The following is a 26,547-nucleotide window of genomic DNA, read 5'->3' as shown; positions in this document are numbered from 1 at the left end:
ATTTCAGTAGTCCTGAAGAGAGATGATGAAGGACTGAATGAAGGTAGGTAAGAAGCTAAAATAGACTAGATATTTATGAATGATACTTGAGGAAGCTTTTTGATATTATGATAAAGCAAAGGGAAAGTCTTTTCAGAGTAACTACCTGAAATTTGACTTGAACCCTAGTGTTCATCCTGAAAAATCATTCAGATCACATTTTAATACCTCACTCACCAGGAAAACGGAAAGAAATGACTTTACCTGGACTTCGTCTTGGAGGTAAAAGTAAAGTAAAACTAAGAAGTGAAACACACCTCAAATGGGAAAGGGCTGAATGAACTTTACAGTGTAAATGTAATTTTTTTCTACCTGCATTTAGACTTTATATTTTAGTATAGTAGAAAGAATACCAGAATTGGAGCAAGAAAACTTAAGTTCAGGAACTGGATCTTCTACTTAGTATATCAATGATATTGGACAGATGTAATGGGGATAATTTGAGGAAAGGTGTGTGGTATAAGGGAATTTGAAAGGAGGTTGTCAGAGACTTGCTAAATGGGTAATCTAGGTCACAGGTAGGCTGGGATTAAGGAGATTCAGTATATAATAGGGCTGAAGTCAGGAGTATAACACAGAAAGGAAACAGAAATCCTCAGGGAGAGGAGAAATTAAACTAAACAGACAAACAGCAGGCTTTACAGACTGGGACTTAGACTCAAACACAGGCTGAGGGAAATAGACTAAACTGAAATTAACAAACAGGGTTTAGTTAATTTCACAGGAAGGGACTTGTTTTGAAGTTACACCTTCCTTCAAGATGGACACCCTGGCTTCCTTTCAAACCCAGAGTATGTTGGTTCTTTCCCTCTTCTTCCCTCTCTTAGTAACTAACAGACAAATTATACTAATAGGTCTGTTGAAACACAAAAGGGTTTATTATCTTTAAAGGATGATTTGTCAGGAAAGTGGATCAAAGGAAAGCCCCAACAGTTGTCTCAGGAACCTCAGGTGGGGGAAGGGAGGCAAAGATGGAGTCTGAGTAAGGACCAGCCTTTAACTCAACTTACAAAATAAATGATGACTGACTAGTTTCTTTATATCTAATATTGTCCAATAACAATTAACCCCTCACAGATTTTGAACTCCTCTCTAATTACTCTCCTTATTAACTCCACAGACATAAGGTAAAGGAGGGAAGGTAGGAAATAATATTAGGGAAGGAAGATATAAAGGGTTTATCCAAAATAATAGTTTCTTAAATAAATATATCAAAGCTAGGCTAAATTTCAATTGTACAGATAGGTAAGGAAGCAGCTCAGTTGGTTAGACAACCTCTCTCCATGGGAGACTCAAACCAACTGTCTTTTTCCCTCAAGATTCCAAATTCCTAACTGCTTTAGAACTCAGCCAAAGCTTGAAAAAACAATATGACCCCCTTTCTCTATACTACACAGGTAACTGTAAGGGGGGAAAGGGGCTTGATTGGGTAAATATTAAAAGATTTGTCACCAGGGGATTTATCAATCCCCAATTAAAGAATAACCTCAAATTAAAATGACTTTTATGGAAATTTATTTACAAATGAGAAGAAGAAGAAGAAATAAGGAAATAAGAGGGAGGATAAGATAGGATAAGTAATCTAACATAGTATGTAATTTGCTCTGATCCCCTAGTTTAATCCAGGTAAATCTAATTAACCCTTAGCCATGGGAAATCCAGCCTTAATCCCAAGGTCGGAGACTCAGAGGTCCCAAAGGGCCTCTTGGAGATGAATGAAGCAAAAGCTTCACCAACAGAGTCTCTATCAAAAGGGAAGTTCTTTACGAGAAGTTCAGGAAAATTCGGTCTTAATACTCACCACGTGGAACAGTTTCACCAGCTCCAGACCTCCTCCAAGTCCAGTCATGAACCAGAAGAGCTCTTTCAGGTTCTGTTCACAAACCAGAAGAGAGAGACCAGCCGACTGATGTCTCTTTTTGAAGGGGCCTCTTCTGCATCACTTCCTGTGGCCTTCTCTCAGTTTATGTGTCAAATCAAAACAGATGTTTTTCTTAGGACTGCCCATGAGGCAGTCAGTAAATTCTGATTTGTTACTCTAGCACACAGGTTACAGACCATCCAACTAGTGAATTAAATGGAGATGTTTTCACCTTTGGTGATTAAATCTAAAGATGGGCAGGATAGATGGATTTAATCTCATTATCACATAACCTAAACTTTATTTTCTGATCTGTAAAATAAGGATAATAATGACACTGGTTCATTATTTCATAGGAGTATGAGACATAATGATATCCACTCTTTCTATGGGGGAAATGGCTTTCTCCTGAGGCATGGAATCCTTTATAATAGAATCTTCTCTGTGGTAGGAGGGGGGGAAAACTCATTGATATTTTCTCATTATTTGAATTTATTGAAAGATTTTAGTTTTAACACTAGGTACAATGTTGAATGAAGGTGAGTATAGTCAGGTACTTCTCCAAGTCCTTAGAAAAGATGATGAGGAGGAGCAGGCAGCAGAAATTATCTCAGCATTCAAAATTTAGAAGTGCCTGAGGACATTTTGAATAAAATCTTTCTCCTGGTTGGGGATTGTTTTTTCTTGACATCAGATAAGAAAGGTGGGTCAGATCTTCCTTTTTGCCTATGATGGGGCTTTTTCAATGATATTTTTATGTTATTATTTTAGATCTTATAGTACATCAAACCTGATGGATGACCTGAAGCTTTTATATAGGACAGCAGGTCAGCAAGGCAAAGGAATCACCTTTATTTTCACTGACAATGAGATTAAAGATGAGTCATTTTTGGAATACATGAATAATGTTTTATCATCTGGTGAGGTAGGACTGGATTCATTTTTCATGTTTTTGCCTACTATTTCTTTATAGTTTTTCATATTTTGTTCTATCAGTGTAATGATGTTGCTGAGGGTTCAGTGGTAGTTACTGATAAAAGGTTGTGTCTGTTGAAGAATAGAACTTCAAAAAAGTGAAGTTGAGAATAGAAATGTAATACTGACACCTAGTCATAAATCAGGAGCTATTATATCCTTGATAAAATTATGCTGATATAAAATTATCATATTTTGAGTATTTCTTCTCTAATATTGGATTTGTGTGTCCATATTTGCTTTTTAAGGTCTCTAATCTATTTGCTCGTGATGAAATTGATGAAATTAATAGTGATCTTATATCAGCCATGAAAAAAGAATACCCGAGAAGACCTCCATCTAATGAGAATTTATATGACTACTTCATGAGCAGAGTCCGACAGAACCTCCATATTGTACTTTGTTTTTCTCCAGTTGGTGAAAAATTCCGAAATCGAGCTTTGAAGTTCCCTGCACTTATTTCAGGCTGTACTACAGACTGGTTTAGTCGATGGCCTAAAGATGCTTTGGTTGCTGGTAAATGTGAAATTTTGTATTAACATTCTGACTCTATGGTATTTTTCAAGTTTCTTCCTGTGGTATTTGCTATCACTAGCAGATAGATATAGAGATGGTTACTATCTAGCTTCTTTGCCTATTCACTGATATCTGTTTTATCTCTTTTTCAAAAAGTGACTAAGTATGAGAAACAAGTGTAAGAAATCTAATCTAAATTACAATTTTTTAATTTGTCAAACATTTTTGAATAGTTGAACAGCGAAGGTTTCTTCATAAGTAAATATTCCAACAAAGAAATGAGTAAGAAATGCTTATGTGCTTTTCTATGTCTTAGTTTTATTATCCATGTGAAACATGAGACTTAACTATAGAGCATTTCAAAGGAATATTTTGTAGTTAGCCTGTATTGGGCAAATTAAAATCCACTTAGATAAAAATGAGATTATTAAAATTATTTAAGGAGGGAAGGAAAGCGACTGCTAGGCACTTAAAGCTCCCATCAGTTAATGCTTAGATTTCTTTGATAGTCTTCAAATTAATGCCCCTGTCTCCAGTCTCTTCTCACTTCAGTTCATGCTGCTGTTAGAGGCAGAAATTTCTCAGAAGGTTGTCATAAGATGTCATAGACATGCGTAAAATAGATGAGTCTGAGGTAACTCATTTTATCACTAATTTCTCTTATATCTACATAACCTTGGTCATTATTCTGTTTTCCTCTGTGTTCCCTGACAAGCAAGAGGAATATATTTCAATGACAATTTTCCCCAGGGAACCCAAAAAGAGATGAAACATCCTCATTCCTACTCTTTGTATTTTCTTGATCTGAGCAAATGATTCATAGAATAATCAGAAAATTATACTCAAAGAAAAGAATCAGACAACCCTGAGGAGTTGTGGTACTGGTGTTTAATTCTACCAGTTTTTCCAATGCCCTTTATGTTATTAGTGTGCATTCCCTAACCCATATCTGGGCCTCCCATATAGATAAATTAAGGGACTGTTTGTCCTTCTCCCCTGTCCCTGGCCCAGCTATATCAGTAAAGCTGAAGGCTCATTTGGGTGACATTGAATAAATAAAGTTTTGTGTCAATATGCACCAAGTTATTCTTTATAATTTGTTATTTTTTCCTTAAAGTGTTTATTTTTAAAATAGTTATTAAACTTTGATTCATGGAATAATGATCTAGAACTGAAAGGGAGATTAGAGATCATTTCTACCCACCTTCTCATCTTACAGACAGAAAACTTATTTACTTGAACTTGCTATTATACATTAAAGGTGCAAGGACAGAACTGGGGTATCTGGACAAAGCATTGCATATGTTGCCTTAAATGCAGCCTTAGTTAGAATTTGCTGATTATGACTTAGGCCATTTTCTCTATACATACCAATAGGGAATGATGCTGAGAACATTTTAGGTTCATCTTTGAAAGAAACCCAGTTTTTACTTTTATGAAGTCCTTCTTGTGCTTTAATGATGTCTTTTAAAGGTCAAATATCATAATTTTTTCATGGTCTAAAATTGCTGACATATACATAAAATTATTTGGTTTACAGAAATTTGGAAATTTAATAGGATACTTTCTTAGTTCCTTTAAAGTCTGTATTTTGAAATAATATTCCTTTAAATGAATGAGCTTATCTTTAAAAATTTGTTCAGATACATGATTAACGATAAAACAATCTTCATGGTTGTCAGGTACTACGTGTGCTTCTAAAGGTTATTGTTACTATTTTAAAATTTTCAGTCCAGGCAGTATTGGGTGACTGGTTACTTCTGTTTTCCCAGAACCTTCATTCTCTTCTTTTATATTTTTTTTTATACCTCAGTAATACCCCAAATCCCTACTAAATAAATTAACCTCAGTTAAAATGTGCTTTCTGAAAGAATAGTAATCATTAACATTCTTTTAGATGTGATTTTAATTTGCTATTTTAAAATGTCCCCTTCTAACTCTCCTCATTCAAAAATGGCTTCAAATAAATTCAGTGGAAGCTGCATTTATAATTTTTGTCATCTCTTTGGTGAATTGATGCTCATTTTAGACTATAGAAAAGTTTTATTCTTCTATCTAAATACCATTGCTCATCTGAAAGTTTATGAATAGTTATCTAGGAAAAAGAGAAATGATGGTATGTATTATAACCCAAGAAATTATTGCTACCATATTTTCTCAGTCAACAAAAAAGAAATAAGTATTATTTATAGTTTACAACAAACACTATTTTCCTAGCCCAATCCAATGTGGTTGAATAATAATATGAATATTATACATAGAGCTTCCTTTGAAGTCAGATTTATTCTTTTTGAATTTCCATATACAGGTAGGTGATAGACAGGCACTTGTGGACCCTGATTTGAACTTTCTCAAAATCAAAATAGGTCTTGCCAATGCAGGCTTCTTAACTTCACAGTTAATTTTCCTGTTCAGCCCTATGTAGTCCAGTTGATTATATTTCTAGGTGCAACAGAATGTTTATTTTCCAACATACTTTTAACTTAAGTCCATTACTTACATAGATATGATGACTACCACCATAATTCTTATAGTAGTGCCTGCTCGTAACCACCCTGGGCATTTGGATTCTCCTCTTAGTACATCTTTCCAATTTATATTCTTGTGGATTCTCATGTATGCCACTGGGGAGGGTGACATGAAAAGATTCAAGTATATTTATTTTGCAAGAAATAAATTAAGAGTCATTTTGGCCTAGTAGATAGTGGGTTCACCTTGGAACTGTAGGCAAGCCAGCCAACATATAAGTGCCTTAAGCAATTAATTAATAGTTTAAACACTGGACATTTCCACACTGGAAGTTCAGGGAAAGTCACTTAATATCTCAATGCCTCAGAAACATTTCTAAGATTAAAATTACAAAGGCAGTGGTAGTTCTCTATTCTAGATTTTTAAAAAAATAGTACAAAGATGCCTTTTTTTTGCAGTATTTGCTCAGCATCTCTAGGATTTGAATTTAGGTCCTCTATTACTTGTCATCTATATTAGCCATAAAATGTATATTGTTTAGTTATTGTATTTGGCCCTGGGGATGAAAATGTTAAAATAGTAAACATGAAAAATGTAATGGATAGGCTCCTGGGGCTTTGGTTACCTTTGGCTATTTTCAGTATAATAATAAAGGTGCTATTTGTCTCATTTCCCTCCTATAATCAAACAAAAAAGAAATTGGTGCCATTCATCTGAGAGAAATGTTGCACTTTATTTCTTCTCACTTTTTTCTATTTCTAACATTTTTGTGAATAGAGCTGGTATCAGTCTTCCATTACTAAATACTTTTGACTTTAGTAGATCAGAGGCCAAACCCTTAGTTGCTTCTATAACATACTATGAAGCATTTATAAAGGCTTTATTAATTAATATGCACCTAATGGTCAGGGACCATCTTTTATATTTTGCACCTCAGAGTATTTGGCACAGGCCTACATATAATGGATAGAGACCAAGTACATGCTTCTTGATTAATTGACTGATCAACCTTGGCAAGAACAGAGCCATTTTCAGGAGAAGCAATAGTGGGAGCTATATTTAGAATAGTTGAGAAGTTAATGTTCTCCCAAGAGCAGCTTTTTACTTAAATATTTCTAAAAGGATGTTATAAATTTTAGGAGATTATACATGGCCAGCTGCCACAGCTAAGGACAAGATGGCTTTGGCATAACATAATTTAGTGATGGACATTTCCACTTACCAGATGCAGTCAGCATCTAGAAGAATTAAATGCCTGACAAGTGCTGAGTGAAGAAGGTAGTGTCACTGTTAAATATGAGTGCCATGCAGACTCTGACTTGAATTATTTGTTAGAACCCTGCCCCTATATACACTATAAAACAGACTTGCTGTCGAGTAGACTCACAGGTTCCAGTTGAATGTTCAGGAGAGGATGACTCCTGAATAAAGAATACCCGTTCAGAGAAGGATGATTCTTCTTAGACTTAAATTTCATATTTTTGATACTAAGAAATGGAAAACAAAATGATTTCTCTCCATCTCTCATTTCTCTCTCTGTCTTTGTCTCTATGTTTCTGTCACTTTGTTAGTCTGTCTGTCTGAATCTTTCTCCCCCTCATTTTTAAGATGACATGAGACCTAGCATCCTATAACACATTTTCCCAGCTGTGAGAAAAAACAACAACTCTGAAGTACTAACGTTTCTACAGCTTTTAGGCAGTAGCTAACTTTTAAAAGCAGAATAAAAATATTATATTTGATACATAAAAAAGAAAAGCTTATGATTTGACCTGGAAAAGATCTTAGGGGTCATTGAGTCCTTCAACTTTCAGATGAAGCAATTTGTGCCTCTAAGAGCGAAAGTGACTTATCTAAAGTCACATTGGTATTAGGTGAATGATAGGAAGAAGTTTAATACTCAAAATTCACCTAATGCTTTTCTCATTTCTAGTATCAGAACACTTTCTCTCTTCCTTTGATGTTGACTGCACCTTTGAAATCAAAAGAGAGATTGTCCAGTGCATGGGATCCTTTCAAGATGGAGTGGCTGAAAAATGTGTTGAATATTTCCAAAGATATCGACGCTCTACCCATGTAACCCCTAAATCATACCTCTCCTTTATTCAGGGGTATAAGAGCATTTATAGAGAAAAGCATGCTGAAGTACAAACTTTGGCCAATAGGTAAGTTCTACGAAAACCATGGCTTTCGTAGTCAGATTAGTGATGTAATGGTTTGGACATTGGCTTTGGAGTCAGGAAGATTAATTCAAATTTAGCCTTAGAGACTTATTAGCTACATAATCCTAGACATACCACTTGACCTCTCTCTGCCTCAGTTTCCTAAACTTTAAAATGTGGATCACAATAGCATCTACTGTCAAGGGTGAGGATAAAATAAGACACAATGTTTTAAAGTACTTTGAAAACCTTAAGTTCCTATAAAAATGGAATTTGTTTAGTATTTGATTGCTTCTCATTAGCTTTATAGTTTTGCCAGATTTACACTGCAATCCATTATTTCTCATGCTATGGAATGACATAGTATGTCAGAATGGATCTTGATAATCCAGCTGTTTGACTTCCATGATCTGTCCTTGCCCATTTCCTCCACACTATGATGAATGATTCCATGCACAACTAGTTAGCTCAGATGGCTAGAACATTGTGCCAATCTTAGTAACTATAATTTTTGTTTTGTTTTCCGATTGTGTAACACAAAGTAGATCTTAAAATATGCTTAATGAGTTGAAATGAAATCTTCCTGGAAAGAGAAGATACATATGTATTAAAAGAGATAGTGGGAAGAACACATAAATAAGAGAAGACCTAGAAGAGCTAACTTAGGACAGATTGTGAGGCAATACTATGAATAAGGAGTGTATCAGATGATCCCACGCTAAGAGGAAGCAGTTCAAATATAGTGTATTCTTACTATTATTACATGGCACACTATCCTGGAAAGAATGTTACATAGCATCAACTCTAAAACAAGATTTAAACATACTCCTTGTTGTTAGTTCCTTGAGAAATGTGCTACACACATATACACATATTTATGCACAATATATCAGATATATAATATCTAATACATATATATATACACCACATAGAGGTGATATATACACCTATGTTGTATATGTGTGTGCCACATGTGTTACATATACATGATATGTTTGTATGTATATATGTGGGTATCTGTATATTATATGTTTGGGTGTGTGTCCAGATATGAGCCATGTCTAATGGAAATAGTAACTATGAAGATGCTACTAATGAAATATAAAATACTAATAATACATATTTTGATGTGTGATTCCAGAATGAATACTGGATTAGAAAAACTGAAAGAAGCTTCTGAGTCAGTCGCAGCCCTTAGCAGGGAGCTGGAAGTGAAAGAAAAAGAGCTACAGGTTGCTAATGATAAAGCTGATAAAGTAAGTGCTTTTTCCTCAATTTTCTGTTTTCCAGGAGTTGGTGATACAACAAACTATTATATCTTTTATATTATGGTATACCATATATTATGCCTCATATTGTCTATGTCATATTGTTGTATTTAGCAAATTATAATTCTAACAAGTTTATTGTGTATATATATATATTTATTTTATTTAAATGAGTATAATTGTCACTTTAGACATGAGAAATTTAATAACAAGGTAGCTTTAACAAACCAGCAAAGGAAAGTTAAAATGTAACTTTGCAGATGTTTTGTGGCTTCTTCCTGTCATGATTATCTGTTTTGCCTTGAGTTAGGTCCTGAAAGAAGTGACTGTGAAAGCTCAGGCTGCTGAGAAGGTCAAAGCTGAGGTCCAGAAGGTGAAGGACAAAGCCCAGGCGATTGTTGACAGCATTTCAGCTGACAAAGCTATCGCTGAAGAGAAGTTAGAGGCAGCAAAACCTGCCTTAGAAGAAGCAGAAGCAGCTTTACTGGTAATTCTGCTTGATAAGACACAGTTCATAGGGTTTGGCATAAAGAATAAGACACAAAACAAAAGCCTGAACATCAGAAGCACCTTGCTGATTCTGACCAATTCATTGTCTGAAAACCAAGGATTCATTCTTGGAAACGGTTCCATAGGACATTATATGGGAAATAATGATTTCTCTCTCCTCACCCAAAGAGAAATCCATTAATAAAAAATTTATAATTTTTTTTTTTCCTGTAAATTATTTCAGGACTCCAACTTTCCACATCTGCAAAAGAATTTCCACTCTGAAATGCTTTCATTTAATTCACTAATATATTCAAACCAATGGGGAAGAAACTTTAAAATTTTCTATTCAGATAAATCAAGCCATTGAAGAAAAATAATTTTAAGGAAATATATAAGCCATGAAATAATTTTTGTGGGGGGGGGAGGAAAAAAATTTAAGAGAAATCTATATCAAATGATAATAGTAGTCACTGTCAGAATAAATATCAGGAAACAAAATTTTGTTCAATTAATGCAGCAAAATAAGTTACATTTTATTTCTATATACATGACCCAGAGAAAACATTAAAACAACTTCAATATAAGCTATGGATGCTAAAAAATGGAAAACAGCTAAAGAACAGACCTTTAGTTAGACCAGGGGTCGGCAACGTATGGCTCTCGAGCCATATCTGGCTCTTTTGAGGGCCAGATATGGCTCTTTCTGCAGGAGCCATAAAGTCAATTTTTTTTCAGGCACTGTTACAGAAGTGCACACTGTGAGCATTGTATGGCTCTCACGAAATTGCATTTTAAAAAATGTGGTGTTTATGGCTCTCACAGCCAAAAAGGTTGCCGCCTCCTGAGTTAGACTATAACCACACAAATAAAAGGGCACAGGAGCCTAGAAGTTACTCAGCCTCTACCACAACTACAGCAAAACTTGATCTCATCAAATAGATACAGAAAATAGAAAATATACATATGTGTATGTTATCAATGCATAGATGTATCCATTTTATACACATTAGCAACAAAACATTGATAACTGTACATAAACTCACTTTTAATATCTTAAAGAGAAGGATAAGGGAAGACTGAAAAACAGTGAAGAGCAAAATTATCGTAAAGAAAGGTTAAGATATTAGTATTATATTATATGTATGGTATTTATATTACTTATGTATAATATGGCATAATATATTATACTTATAATATATTATATTACTATTATATGAAAATACAATATATGTAGACATATGTAATATTATTATATTATGACTTTTATATACAGTTTTTTCCCTTAATTTGTATAGATATAGTTATTTGATCTCATGTATAAGATATAGGTATATGCATAGATAGACAATGACTCATCTGAGAAATATCTGGGTGATTGAAGACCAACATGATTCAGCACTGGGATGTAAAGAATTTAAAATAATTTAACCTTAGATTGCATCAAGAGATGCATAGTGACTAGAATTGGAGATCTGATAGTATATCTGTTCTAAGATTTGATTAGACCATATTATCATGTTCACTTATAAATAGAATCTTTTATAAGGGACTTTTTTCTAACTGGGGTATATTTGAAGAGGGCAGCCAGCATAGTAGAGGATCTATGTAAAGATTTATTGAATGAGCCAAAGATGTTTAACCTATAGAAAAAACTCTGGGTGTCACATCAGCAGTTTTCATGTATTTGAAGGGCTCTCATGTATAATGGGGAATATACTTGTTAGAATAGACTTGTTAGAACATTTTACCAGAGAGAAGAACTGAGAACAATTACTAGAAATTATGATGAGGTAAATTTATGCTTTATATAAAGAAAATTATTCTAACACTACTACTTCAAAATCTAACAGACTACTGTGAAGATTAGAGGATTCCATCTGAAGTGGTCATTGAACAAAACCTTCAAGACCATTTGCTGATTATGTAGTTGAGAGAATGTTAATTCAAGAAGGAGGTTGGGCCGGATGGCCTCAATTGTCTTTTGTACTCTGGGATACTATAATGCTGTGATAATGAAATCTACAGTAGCCATGTTATGTAAGGATGAAACTCAAAAATGGGAAAGCAGACAAGAAAATAGAAAAGATCTGCCAAGATTTCTACCACTATATTCTCTTTAATGATGGTAGAGTGTCTGTATTTCTACTTTAATACCCCAGTACATCATGTGTTACATGAGGAAGTAGAAATAACATAAAAAAAAACAGATGGACAGAATAGCTAAACCAGACCAACTGTAGACAGAGGAAATCCATGCTATAAAAGAGCTCAATTTTAATGTCTTAGAAAATTGATTTCCAAGGAAATTGAAAGAGATGGCAAATTCTATAATTCAATTAAATTGTTTCCTGTTGATGTGTCCCACTTAGTAGTTAGCAAATTTCTGAAATGCTGAATTAGTAAATGTTTCCCCATCTGGATTTCCACCCATTATTTAAGATTCTCCCATTCACTTTTTTCACTTACAGTCTTCTAAGGGATGGAGATCCTTTTGGTTAAGACCCAGGACTGGTTCCCAGCATTTCTACTTTTTACATCATTTTTGCTACTTACAAAACAGTCCCTCATTCTGGCTTCTTACTACTTCTTAGTATATGTGGCTAATCATCTGAACTGTGTGGGACTATGTTACAGGCTGGCTACTTGTTCAGTGCCAGTGGAGCAATAGAATAGTGCCAGGGTGGTCCCAGGAACAGAGACAGATCTTTCTTGCCACTATTGTTTCCTCACCACCTTGGACCATCATTTCTCTAATGTTTGTGACAGCCAACTGCATCTTTGTCATTTTCATCCTGACTTCTCCACCTGTTATTATCCCTTTATATCTCTGTGGCTACTAAGTGTGGCATGTCTATCCAAGAGAGATGAGGATATAGATACATATCCATTTTCTATATTTGATGCATTTCTTATCATTTATTTTATTATAAAGAGCCTTAAAGCTTACAAAGCACTTTTACAAATATTATCTCATTTTATCCTTACAAGAAACTGTGAGTGGAAGATGCTATTGCAATAACCATTTTGTAGATGGAGAAACCAAAACAGAGAGAAGTTGTGATTTACCCAGAGTCATACAGCTAATGTGTCTGACGCAGAATTTGAACTCAGATGTTCCCTATTCCAGGTCTGGTGCTCTATTGACTGTGTCCTAGCTACCTCTTTATTGATACACTGAAAGAAGGGTTGCTAATTCTCCTAAAGTTACAGAAATTTCAGAATTTAATTATAGTTAAAATATATACAGATAATGGAAAATAGGAACGCGCGGTAAATTTGTATGGAACAACTTTCTTCATTGAAAGGTCAGTTCCCGGCTAAAACACTTCCAATTATTCACTTTGTCAGCCCTAGAGCAATATACTGTTGTCATTCCACTGTGACAGTCCTGTGTTGTCTAAGAGAGACAGAGACACATTCTTGACCTACATAACTAATGAATAAAAAACCACCACAGATACCTATAATAGACTGACATGTTTTGTCTTTAAAATGCCTGATAATTGTTTCAATGCTGAGAACACTATGTTTTTCATCCTGATTACCTTTTTCTTTATCTGAATTGAGATTGTTCATAAGGTTTCACAGGACACCTATTTCCACCATTTTTGACCTTCTGCCAGTTTGGATTATAATCCTGAAACTTTATGAAAAGTGTATTTCTCTGGCTTAGTACATGGACCAAACCATGGTTGTGCTTCTTACTTTTAAATAAATGATTGCTTTTCATGACTAAATTATCAGTAATGAGATTTTGAATTAATTAAGCAAGTTTTCTCCCATGAGGTCTGATTTTTATTGTTCTGCTAATTTCCTAGACAATCAAGCCTTCTGATATTGCCACTGTCCGCACCTTAGGCCGACCCCCTCATCTCATCATGCGCATCATGGATTGTGTGTTGCTGCTATTTCAAAGGAAAGTCAATACAGTGAAGATTGACCTGGAGAAAAGTTGTGTGATCCCTTCTTGGCAAGAGTCCTTAAAACTGATGACTGCAGGAAACTTTTTACAAAACTTACAGGTTGTTGTTCTGAAATGAGTGAATTAAATAAGGATTTGGGTATTTTTTTTTTCAGAGTAAGGAATTAGTCATCTTTTTTTAGGTGTTCACATGATAGTTTTCTTCATTAAAATTCAGAGGGATTGAAACACTGACATATTCAGCATTCCTATTCCATTTAACAACTATTTGTACTTATCTCATCAATCTACTAACACTGAAATTTATTGACTTTTCTTTCTTCTCTTAATTTCTCCTCCATTAGGATGCAACAAATCATTTTTGTTTGGGAAGGAGAAACAAGAGGAAAGATAAAATAATTAGGAATTAACAAAGATAACATTTGAGTTCTTTAACTTGAATGAAAATGTACTATTTTAATTTTGGTTACTGTTTAGCTTTCATCCCCCATTATATCCAACAATAGATAATTAGGTTAAAAGCTGTTTTTCCTGTCTTGTTTTCCCACGAGAGAAAAGCTTATATAAACAGAGTACTGAATTCTGATATTTCAAAAGTGGAGAGCTTTTTGTGACACAATTATTGTCAGAGTTTGAAAGCAGAATAGCACTTTTATACTTTGAAATACATTTAAGTACCATTTTTGTTGTTAGATGTTTCATTAAGTAGAGGCTCCTTTATTTGGCTTGATTGAAAATGGGAAATTTGATAGAAATTTCAATAGAAATTTGATAGAAAATTGATCTAGGGAATATGGAAATGCTTATCATTCATTTTTTCCATCATAGAACCAGTACACTCTGCCTTTTCTTTTGGCATGATTCTTCATCACACTCCTATTCTGTCGATTCCTGCCACTGTTTTCCTAGTAGACGCTCAGGTTCCTTTCTATTCACCATGGTTCTAGTTCTTTCCATTAAGACTCCTTAATAGCACTGCCTCTTTTTTGATCCTGAATTTGCCTGTTTTCTTTAGAGGGCCTGGAATTGGACTATGTGACATAATATTGGATGGTAACCTAAAGAAATAAAATACAATTAAACCTTACCTTTGCAAATATAATTCCCCTGTCTTTTTTTGAAGCAAGTTAGATTATTTAAAGATGTTTCTACTTTGAAAATCTTCCTTTGACCTATTTTTAAATGAATATGCAATATTTACATGCTATTAATTGATAATACTTTTAAATTAAAAAATCAAATCTACCCATTTCTATTTCTACTTTCCTGATCCCCCTACCTTAATTTCCACTTTTGCCACAGAAAATTTTTAGTATTGTATTCTTGAGAATAACATGATTTTCTGTTTGTCTACTCCCAGCCCTTAGTTTAACTATTTAACTTTGCCATTTAGATGGACTAAAAAGAAATGATATTTGAATGTGTATGTGATCTTCCCTAAACTCATAGAAATATTGCTACTAAATATTATGAGATATGTTCTCATGAACTGAATTTGTTATCATCATATATTTTTAACCCACAGAAGAGTTAGGCTGGTGCCCCAGTGGTAGAATTCTGTGCTAAGAGTCTGGATGACTGCCTCATATTCTATTAGCTGTGTGACCTTGTACAATACACTTAACCGCATTGTACCTCTGTTTCCTTTTCTGCAAGATAAAAAGATTGGACACAATATCCTTTAAGTTCCTTTCTCCTGAAAATCTGTCCTCCATTGATCTGAGTCAGAGCATGAAATTTTTATTTCTTTGAAATTCTGTGAACTATTAACATAGTTCACATATTTTTAATTAACATATTTATGTTACAAATGTGTAATTAACATATTTGTAACCTGTCACAGCTTTACCTGTTTCCCAAGAAAATAACTTCTGTTTTAGAATTTCTATCCACTGTAGTCAAGGCATTTTTTCTTTTTTTAAGTCATGTTCTCCCTATTTTGCCCAGAGTGGAATTTAGCAGCAACTCAAGTCCTAATCGACTACTGATCAACACAGAAGCTTTAATCTGTACCATTTCCCACTGGGGATGGTTTACTCCTTTTTAGGCAACTTGATGGACGTGTGTACTCTTGATTTTCACCATACAGTTGCCAGACTTAGTGCAGATACCTAATTGACTTGAATCTCCAATATATAAGAACACTTGAGATCCATCAGCCTCCTTGTTAGCAGGGATCACAGGCATGCGTCGCCACATCCAGGAAGGCACACTCCTGTTCACTTTTGGTTTTGGTGCCATCATTCCATCACTATTTTTAGTTGTCATAGATTATTTTTTGAGAAATATTTAAAGTATTAGATGATACAAAGAATGATGCCTTAATTTTAAATTGAACCTAATGATAAATGTTAGTATAGCAATCTCTAAAAAAGAAATATTTTAAATTTGTTTTATTTTTTTCTTCCCTAGCAATTCCCTAAAGACACAATCAATGAAGAAGTGGTGGAATTTTTGAATCCTTACTTTGAAATGTCAGATTACAATATTGAAACTGCAAAAAGGGTGTGTGGCAATGTGGCTGGTCTCTGCTCATGGACTAAAGCTATGGTCTCCTTTTTTTCTACAAATAAGGAGGTGCTACCCTTGAAGGTAAGTCTCTTTTGCAGAATAATGGAAAACATCTATGGAAATATTCACATTTATCTAGTTTAATTTCCTCTCATGGAAATAGGCAAGGAAGTTAGAAATCAACTGTATGATTATATGCAATTCTATAGGGAAATCCTGGGTTCAAAGGGTGAAAGCAGACAGCTCAGTTTATTTTTTAGCCTGCTGTTGTCATTCAGAGACCTGCAAGCCTTTAAAAAATAACCCTTAGGGGCAGCTGGGTAGCTCAGTGGATTGAGACCCAGGCCTAGAGACCTGAGGTCCTAGGTTTAAATCTGACCTCAGGCACTTCCCAACTGTGTGACCCTGGGCAAGTCACTTGACCCCCATTGCCTACCCTTACCACTCTTCTGCAAGACAGAATGTAAGGATTTAAAAAAAAATTAAAAAAAGAAAAAATAAATAAAAAATAACTATCAGCATGAATATTAATTCTACTGTAGGTGACTGATTGCTTTTTTAAGCCATTATACCTGTAGAAGCCAATTGAAAACTACACTTATGTAGTACAGTATCCCTGAAGTGTTTTACAAAAAAAATTGTCTTGGTCTATGTTAAGGTTAGTGTTGGGCTGTGCTATGATATAGCTGAAGTGAAGAATTCCAGACACCCATCTGCTTCAAGACAGATCTTGAAAACATACCCTCCCCTGACTGGTCCAGGAAGCAGGACAAGAAATTCTAGGCAAGAGCTCCAGAACGTTTTAACTAGGGCAGGAAGTTTTTAGAAATAATCAGTCTTAATGTGAAAGATCTTGATAGACATGCTTACTAGAAAGAAAAATAGCTTTCATAGAGATAGCCAGAATAACAATAACAGCAATAATAAGAAGGCTAGCCCTTAGCACTTTAAAGTTTTCCTAGAATGTTCTCTTTCCTTGTCTCTACCTATGGAACTCCAAGCTCCAGGCTTAGCTATGTCCTTCAAGAGGCCTTTTGGGATTACTCCAGTTTTTAGTGCCTCCCGCTCACAAATAAATTTTTGTTTATTTTGGGTATATACTGTATTTACTTACATATAGACACGTATCTATGCAATAGAATAATTGTCTTTCCAGGGGAGAGATTCCATCACTTTGGGTTTTGAACCTCTAGCATCAAAGTAGAAATTTGTCTTTGAATCCCTGTACAGAGGTCTAAGACCTAGAAATCTTTAATAAATACTTTATGATAGATTATAAGATGATATATATGCACACATTATATATTTTCTTTGATGATATATTTACATATATATATCTGTATATATAGATTCTATAGATGATAGTTACCTCTTCTATATGTCTTTGTAAATGGGAGTATTAAAGAAGGCTATATTCTCTTTTAAAGGGATGTTTGGCATCATAAAATAGATGTGGAAGATATATTTTGGGTAAGAGGACCTTCCCTCATGCCTGAAAATTGTACAAAATAAACAACTGTTTATTATTTTTTGACATATAAGGCCAAACATTTTCCAACTATCAATACCAAAATATATTTAAATTTCCAAATCATGCAGTTAAAAGGCACTCACAGAAAAATATATATAATGTATATGTGTTTATATTTATACACATATACATATATTCCAAAGGAAAATTTTGATTCTATATGCTTTTCACTTTCTAATTAATTAGCATTTGAATTGTTTGTGTATCATTACAACGTCCTGAAGCTTGTGAATGTGATTTCTAACAACATATACTTAAATACAAATTTAATACAACAGAAAATATGGCCAAGAATTTGTGAAAAAGGGATTTGTTTTTTTTCTTTTTTTAATTCAAAATTTTACAAAACCAATTGAAAGAAACATTTCCATATAGAAAAAAGATTGCATTTAAATGAAATCACAAATCTCATATATTTAGCTTGCTTTTCTTCATATCTTCATAATAAATCTTGTCCACTGTTGTGAGGAAGTTTACTAAATTATTATTTAGGAGACCTAGCAAGCAGGGCTGGAGAATTCTAAATGGAATGGGAAAGCAGGAAGTGTGGCTCTCTCTCTGAGATGGACTCCATGGTGGTTGGGATAAGTTGTAACTGATCCTGGGAGACCTCAGAGGAAGTGGAGTTTGCACCCAGTTTTCTTGATATCCAGAAGGAAGACTGTCATCTACTTGTGGGAGATTTTTGGTAGAGACTATTAATCCCAACCTGAGTTGGAGGTTAACTTGGGCTAGGTTAGCTCCCAGATCTACCCACCTGAAGGATTGCAGATAGTGGTTCTGGAAAGGCTGCAACATCGCTGGTTTGTGTCAGGACCCTGCTGTGAGGATACCCATTTCAGTACTGCTATTCTCTGGGCTCTGTCTTGCTTTAGGTCTCAGTTCAGTGTAGATAAGTCCCTACCCTGACCCTGTGGTTTGCCCATAGTCTGGAAGTATAGAAACTCCTATTCCCATCCTTTAGACCAGTGGTTCCCAAACTGCTTTCAGGAATGAAGAAAAGCATTGTGAACTGATGAAGGATTTAAAAATGAGAATTAATTATGTTTTACAATAGCTTCCAGACTTATGGAATAAATTTTATACTGCTTCTCTTGGTTGCTTTGATTTTTCTGATTATGCACTCTTCAAATCGACCACATTCTTTGAAATTGTTCATCATTTCAAAAAGCATTTATTAAGGACCTGCTGTATGCCAGGGATTATGAAAGACTTTGGGAACACAAAGACAAAAATAAAACAATCTCTGCACTCAGGAAATTTCTTCTGGATGCAGATAACAAGATGAGTAACAATAATGTGATTTTGTGTGTTCAGGAGATTACCACAATTTGGGGAGGGAATATTTGTAAAGATTACCAGGGGAGGAAGTATCATCTGATCTGAGACTTGAAGAGAGCTAGGGATTCTGAGAGTAAGAGATGAAGAGGGAAAACAGTCTAAGAAAGGGAGAAAGGCTTGTAAATAGGCATACAAGTAAGAGATAGAAAATCACATAAAAAGAATAGCAAGTAAGCAAACCAGTTTAGCTACAATGCTAAAGAGATGAAAGCAGGTTTTATGAAAAAAATATGTCTAGGCAGAAGCTGGATTCCAGATAAGTGCCTATATTATAGTGTTAGAACTGTCATCTTGGGAGGTTTGTAGTCATATCCACAAAGAGGTCTTTATTTGCCATATATTTGCCAATAGCTATATTTGCTATTATATATTACTGTATATTAAAATAGTAGTCCAAAACAAAACAAAAAAACTAGGTGCCTGAAAGATAATTCCTATCATATCAGCCTCATCAGATAGTTCTAAATATTTATTCTCCCTAAAATGGTTTCCTCCTGAAATATTCTATCCATTTAAACTGTTTCCCTTAGACAGAAATATTTCCTAATTGGATGTATCTTAGACTAGAAATCACTACTCAATTAACCCTAAATGATTCCATGCACCATATGTATGGCATTCAGATTTTCCAATATTCAAGCTTCCCTGTCAACTAGTTCATGCTCTATCTGTTCTCCAGGCTAATTTGGTGGTACAAGAGAACCGTTATGTCACCGCTATGCAAGATCTGCAGAAAGCTCAGGCTGAGCTAGACGACAAGCAAGCCGAATTGGATGTTGTAAAGGGAGAGTATGAAAAGGCCATGACAGAAAAACAGGTAATTATTCCTAGAAAGAGAGAGCTTGTCAGATAGGAACAGGGTCATAGTAAACAGTTTGTGCCATTTGAACTTTCACTAAGGATGAAGTTTGAAGTCAAAATTCAATTAGAAAAATACATAGAAGTTCTATTGAGTCCAATGGGGCTGAATTTTTAGGATATTTAATATGAGTGTAACTCTAATGACTATATGAATTAATTAATTAAATTGTTCTGTTTGTTTTTTCAAATGGTCAGTGATAAAAACTAGTGGAGGGATTCCCTTTAAGAATTATCTGGCATCAAATTCGGCCTCATACACTTCCCACCTGTGTGACCCTGGGCAAGTCACTTGACTCCCATTGCCCACTCTTACCACTCTTCCACCTAGGAGCCAATACACAGAAGTGAAGGGTTTAAAAATGTTAAAAAAATGATCTAGCAGATGCCGGGCCATACAAAATTACTAGTCAAGGAGTAATGCTTAGCTTAAAATTATCAGTTCAAAAATAACAAAAATGTAGAAGTAGGAGATAATTATATAAAAGGAATAGCAAGTAGGACAGCTTGGTTAGAATGTTGAAAGTAGGTAATGTATAATGGAGCCTAACTTTATTATTTTTTTTTATCAAAAAAAGCAGCTTTTTTCTTCTATTGTAAACTTCTATTTTCTTCAATTATCAAAAACAATTCACAAACATCAATATTTCTGTGTACAAATGATAGGTAAATTGTATATGAAATTTTGAATTCATTGTACATAGCTTATTTTTAAAATATACATATGTATATATAATACACTTAAAACGGTAGCATTGAAATTGCCCTGCTAAACTTAATCTCCTTCTGAACTTCCTTCTGCTCTCTGCTGTTTATGCATTTGTGATTTATAAAAAAAATTTCAATGAACAAGTAACAATTCAAATGTTTAATGTTTCCATAAAGTTCTTGAAAAGTGGATTTTACACCAAAATTTAGTTTCAAAGAAAATCAAGGAACTAATATTGACATATTCTTACCAGAACATCTTTTTTCTTAATTGAAAAGGATTTTATCTATGGGCTTCTTAATAGTCTTCCTTAAACTGAGAAATCTTCACATAACACTACCATCTCTTCAAGGTATCATCTGGTAGTTATTTCAATGCCAAATTTCTGAAAAAAACTAAAACAAAAACAAAAACAACAAACCATCAACCCTCCTTGCTGCTACTTATTAAATCCCACTTTTATCACTCTCCTCTCAGTGTCTTGTAATAGAGCTTCCACCTAAGATTACTTACTATGCCTTCTAAATCTTGAGCAAGTCATTTAATCTTTACTATATTATCTGAGAGACTAATTGACCTCTAAAGCTCTTTCTGACTCTAAATCTGTGATCCTAGTCATCATTGCAGATTTTGAGTGCTGACCACCTCCTTCTTTGACTTCTGGGTCATTCATAAAACCAAAATAGGACTTGATAGCCCTCAGTGAGATCATTTAATTTTCCCTATCATAATTTTCAGGCTCTGGCATTATTGCTGAAACAAAACAAAACAACCCTTGTGACTGTCCTACTTCTCTATCTTGACCTCCCAACTCTTTATATTTTGGGAATGGGAAGAGGGAAGAGGACTTAGTTCTCATGGTTAAGCCAGAGCTTGGATCCCACCAGCATTAGCTTCACTTCTCCTGATAGGATTCTACATTTTCACCATTTTGTCATTCCTCTGAATAGTTACAGACTTATCCCTAATTTACCAACAGGTTACATAATCCCTTATATCCTTCTTCATATAATTTTTTCCTCATGCCTCATATTTGTCTTCTCTCCTCTGACATGGCCATTCCTCTGCCACAGGCTTTGATCACTTCACAGATGAACTATTTTAGTAGCCTGCTGGTTTGTCTCCTTGCCATGCCTCTCTCCATTCATGTAGATCCTTTCCTCACTCAGGTGCCAAAGTGAACTTCCTAAAATGCAGATCTGAGCATATGAGCCATTGTGTTCTACTTAATAAAATCTAACGATGCTCTACCATCTCTGGGATCAAATATAAAATCTCATTATGTTTTTAAAGTCCTTTAAAATTTGTCCCTTCCTACTTTTCCAGTTTTCTAAAACTTTATTCTCACCATGTACACTCTGATCCAGTGACATTGACTGTATTGTCCTTCATATGAGAGACATCATCTCTCAATTCCTGGTATTTTCATGTACTGACTTCCATTCCTAGAATTCTCTTCCTACTCATCTCTCCCACTTACCCTGGCTTCCTTCAAATCCCAGTTAAAATCCAGGAATTTATGAAACTTATCTCTAATCTCTCTTAATACTAATGCCTTCTATGTATTGATTATCTCCAGTTTACCCTTTATCGATCATATTTTGTCATCCTATCGATTTGTCTGCCTGCCTGCCTGTCTATCTACCTATCTATGTATCTATCATTTTTATATGTAGTTGCACAAGAATGTTTACATGTTTGTCTCTCCCTTTAGACTATAAGTTCTCTCAGAGGAGGAATTGTTTGTTTTGTTTTACTTTATATTTCCAGTTCCGTTACCATAGGGTAACATAGGAATTGCTGGGAGTTTTTAAAGCCTTTTATAGAATTCTGAAAAATAATTACAATGGAAAAATCAATAAATGTACAAATAACAATGATTATTTTTCTGTAATTCTCTTTGAAAAAATTGCCAGTCCTTTTGATGGGATATTTACATGGGTCTATATTTTAAAATACATAGTCTTAGTTAATGTGATAGCTCTACTTATTCAGGTTTGTTTTCTTTTCCATTGTTTTGCATAAATATTTTACATTTATTTACATTTGTCACTTTATTAATGACCTATTTCTTTAAATGTGTTAACACCCTTAAGATATGATGCACACACACAATACACTATACACTCACAGGGAGTACAGTATGATTTCTAACATATGTTTGCAATGTTTTTAAACTGTGGGGTTTTTGAGCACTTATGTGACTGTTTTAATGAAGGTTATATTTTTGCCATGGAAATCATGTGATTAGATTATGAATTATATTTCTGCTATATTTATTATTCAAACCGGTGGCCTATGAAGTCATATCCTAAGGCACCATCATCCATCCAGCACTAGCAAAAAATATTATAGGTGTAGGGCTTAGGAAGAATGAATGTGACACTAGAGTCCAGACTTCCTGACTTCAAGCTTTTAAAGTGAAAGCAAATACCTGAGTCATTCAATTTTATTTTTCTGATATAATAATCTAGTTAAAAGCCTCAGTGATATGTTTTGAAAATGATTCTTTCCTCTTGATTTTGGTCTTTTGTAGACACTGCTTGAAGATGCAGAACGCTGCAGACATAAAATGCAGACAGCTTCCACATTGATAAGTGGATTGGCAGGTGAAAAAGAAAGATGGACACAGCAGAGTAAAGAATTTGCTGCACAAACCAAAAGGCTTGTGGGTCTGTATAATTTCACAAATGAATTTTCATAGTCACTTGTAAATTAATATTTTTACAAATTATAACTTCATAAACTAGTTTTATAAACTAATGTCAATAATACTTTTTCCCCAAGACTGGATGTCTTTAAGAAAGAATTGGATGACCACTTGTACATCATCTTGTAGACAGAAATATTTTAAGTAGGACTTGGACTAGATGACCTTTGAGGCCATTTATTAATGGTTAATTCTATGATTCCTTCCTTAAAAAACAAAACAAAACAAACAAACAAAAACCTTACCTTGCGCCTTAGCATCAATATTGTGTATTAATTTCATGACAAAATAGTGGTAAAGACCAGAAAATAGAAGTTAAATGACTTGCCCAGGAACAGAGTTAGGAAATGTCTAAGGTCAAATTCAAATCCAGGATCTCCCATCTCTAGGCCTGGCCCTCAATCCCCTGAGCCCCCTAGCTGTCCACAACGTTTCCTTCTTGATATCATATGATAGTGGTTGAAAGAATACTGATATTAAAGTGGAAAATATGGGTTAAAATCTTTTAAAGTCTAAATTACTAGTAGATGTTGTATAATACCTATGTGACCTTGGAAAAATTAATTTCCCTTTCTTAGACTCAGTTTCCTTTCCCAAAAAATTTGGAGACCAGACTAGGACATATCTAAAGTTCCTTAAAACTCCAAAATTATGTGATCTTAAAGACATGAAACATAACTGTGGTGGGTAAAGTGGCATTTAACTTTAACAAAGAATCAAAGTTGACCATTCCATTTTCCCCCCTGTAATCTCACCATTTTAGTGTGATGCTTGCTAATTTGACATTTCCTCTTGCATACTGGAACAAACTTTGCCACCATTTGTTATTAAGTTATTTAAGGCACATTTAGACATATTAATTAAAGCCATTTTGAATTCTATTCTTGTCATCTGAAATAAGCCATTCAACTCTAAAATAATTATGCAATTTAAGTAAATTACTACATAAGCTAGGCATAGCACTATGGATTTGGGATGCCACTTGATATGCTACTCAGTCCTGATTTAATATTGAGCCCAATAATTGGTCTTTTTTACACATCATATATTGTTTTATCCTTAATCCTTTGATTCGAAGAATTTACATAAGAAGACTGGATAATTCTGGTCTTTCTTTTGCTTAGGATTTTGTGCATAGTGATAAGGTGACAAAATGTTTTTGTTTTGCTCTGTGGTCTGTTTTAGGGGATGTATTACTAGCTACAGCTTTTCTGTCTTATTCTGGTCCATTTAACCAAGAATTCCGCAATCTGTTGTTAAATGATTGGCAAAGGGAAATGAAAAACCGGAAAATTCCATTTGGCAACAATCTAAACCTCAATGAGATGTTGATTGATGCTCCAACCATTAGTGAGTGGAATCTCCAAGGACTGCCAAATGATGACCTATCCATACAGAATGGAATTATTGTCACAAAAGCATCTCGTTATCCTTTGTTAATTGATCCACAGACTCAAGGCAAGATTTGGATTAAAAACAAAGAAAGCAAAAATGAACTCCAGGTAATTTGTGCATTCATATATTTATTCTACCAGACAGATGTGATTTTGATGCCAATTTTTTTCCTGAACCATAGGACAGAATGATTTAAAACTTTTAGAGATGTTGGTTCTATCTCCTTAGAAAAAATGTAGCAGATAGATATCTTGAGGATTAGGGTATAAAACCTGGAAATCATTTATTTATTTTTGTATTCTTCTGGTTGGTCTTTATTTGTACTGTTTTAAATAAATAACAAGCAATGTGAATTGGAAACTATGATTTTTGATGATTAGAGCATAGCACATCTCATTATAGCAGCTGCCTAGCATTTAGAATCAGACATACCAAGAAAGAAATGAAAGTTTCTAATTTTTAAAATCATTTCTAATTTTTAAAAAGTGATTGCAATGGAAAAAATGGTGCCATAGGAGAGGGAAAGGCAATGAAGAGCTCCCTGCTAAGTGGAAATGGGATAATGATCTTAGAAAGAATTTCTGAAGTCTGACAGTTTTGCCTTACCAAGTCAATATTGTACAGAATATTTTGAAATGAAAGCCTTCTTTAGTAGTTGGCAATAATTCTCTTATTGGTCCAAAAATATAGCAATCTTTATACAGACTATAATTCTAAAATGAGATTGTGAAGGGAAAAAATAGAGGCATACTGAAAAGTAATGGTAATAATAAATGATATTCAGGTTTTAACAAAGGAGATTTTTGGAAAAATATTTGGGGTATATATGGATCGGTTTAGTAAAGAATCATCTGTAAGAAGTATATAATAGTTTCTTCATGTGATTTCAGAAACAGATATGTTCATGGTTTATTTAGTTACACTGTTCCAAAAATTATAAAGAACATATTTTTTTTCGCATTTCCAGATTACATCTCTGAATCACAAGTACTTCCGAAATCATCTGGAAGATAGCCTTTCTCTTGGGAGGCCACTGTTGATTGAAGATATTGGGGAGGAGCTAGACCCAGCACTCGATAATGTTTTAGAAAGAAATTTTATTAAAACTGGCTCAACATTTAAGGTGGGCTATACCAACTGATAACAATATAAATGAAAATAAGTAAAAGTCGATGAGATTTATATACACACAGCCACATACATATAAATATTTGTGTATAAAAAGATACACACATACACCTACTATATACATAATGTATCTGGCATATATGTTATAATATATTGATATGTGTGTAGGTACATATACATATATAATAAATTTTAAAATTTAAAATAAATTAATTTTAAAAGCATAGCCTTAACCTCTCAACATGTTTGTTTTATTCATTTTCCTATGTACTTGTTCCTGATTGTGTTACTTGATAAAGTTAAAATATTTCTGTCATAAACAAGAAACCTTGAAGAGGTATGGAGCAATCCATTTTACCTTTCCTGGCTTGTTTGCTCCTCTGTAGAGCCATGGTTTGGACTATGATCTTAAACTCATCTTCTGTGATTCTGTGGCTTGAAATTTTGTTGACTAGAACTTTTTGTTGAAAAAAATACCATTTGCTGCAGTTATGAAATATGCATGCATCTATATTTAGTAAATCAGTGAAACCTCTTTTCCCATAAGTTTTTCTCCTCTGTTTCCCTGTCAAACTCCCTAATCTCTTAAGCAGAAATAAATATAAAGATTATTGGCTATACAATTTATTAAGATTGTTACAAACAACATGTTAGCTTAGA

At 34.1% G+C, this 26,547-nt stretch overlaps 1 protein-coding gene across 1 annotated transcript in view; it reads left to right on the top strand.

The window, feature by feature from the left end:
- The window catches only part of DNAH5 (dynein axonemal heavy chain 5), a 293,673-nt gene that overhangs the window by 188,641 nt on the left and 78,485 nt on the right, over positions 1-26,547 (top strand). The window contains exons 54-64 of the mRNA XM_044681991.1: positions 2,672-2,825; positions 3,124-3,391; positions 7,794-8,025; positions 9,164-9,278; positions 9,601-9,777; positions 13,601-13,804; positions 16,117-16,296; positions 19,767-19,904; positions 23,191-23,326; positions 24,550-24,866; positions 25,727-25,882. Of these exons, the coding sequence (XP_044537926.1) occupies positions 2,672-2,825; positions 3,124-3,391; positions 7,794-8,025; positions 9,164-9,278; positions 9,601-9,777; positions 13,601-13,804; positions 16,117-16,296; positions 19,767-19,904; positions 23,191-23,326; positions 24,550-24,866; positions 25,727-25,882 (2,077 nt within the window). The remainder of the gene's footprint in view (positions 1-2,671; positions 2,826-3,123; positions 3,392-7,793; positions 8,026-9,163; positions 9,279-9,600; positions 9,778-13,600; positions 13,805-16,116; positions 16,297-19,766; positions 19,905-23,190; positions 23,327-24,549; positions 24,867-25,726; positions 25,883-26,547) is intronic.

The sequence above is a fragment of the Gracilinanus agilis genome, chromosome 1 (assembly GCF_016433145.1).
Source record: "Gracilinanus agilis isolate LMUSP501 chromosome 1, AgileGrace, whole genome shotgun sequence".
NCBI classification, from domain to species: domain Eukaryota; kingdom Metazoa; phylum Chordata; class Mammalia; order Didelphimorphia; family Didelphidae; genus Gracilinanus; species Gracilinanus agilis.
Note: the sequence above shows the minus strand (reverse complement) of the source record. Positions and strands in the feature narration are given on the sequence as shown.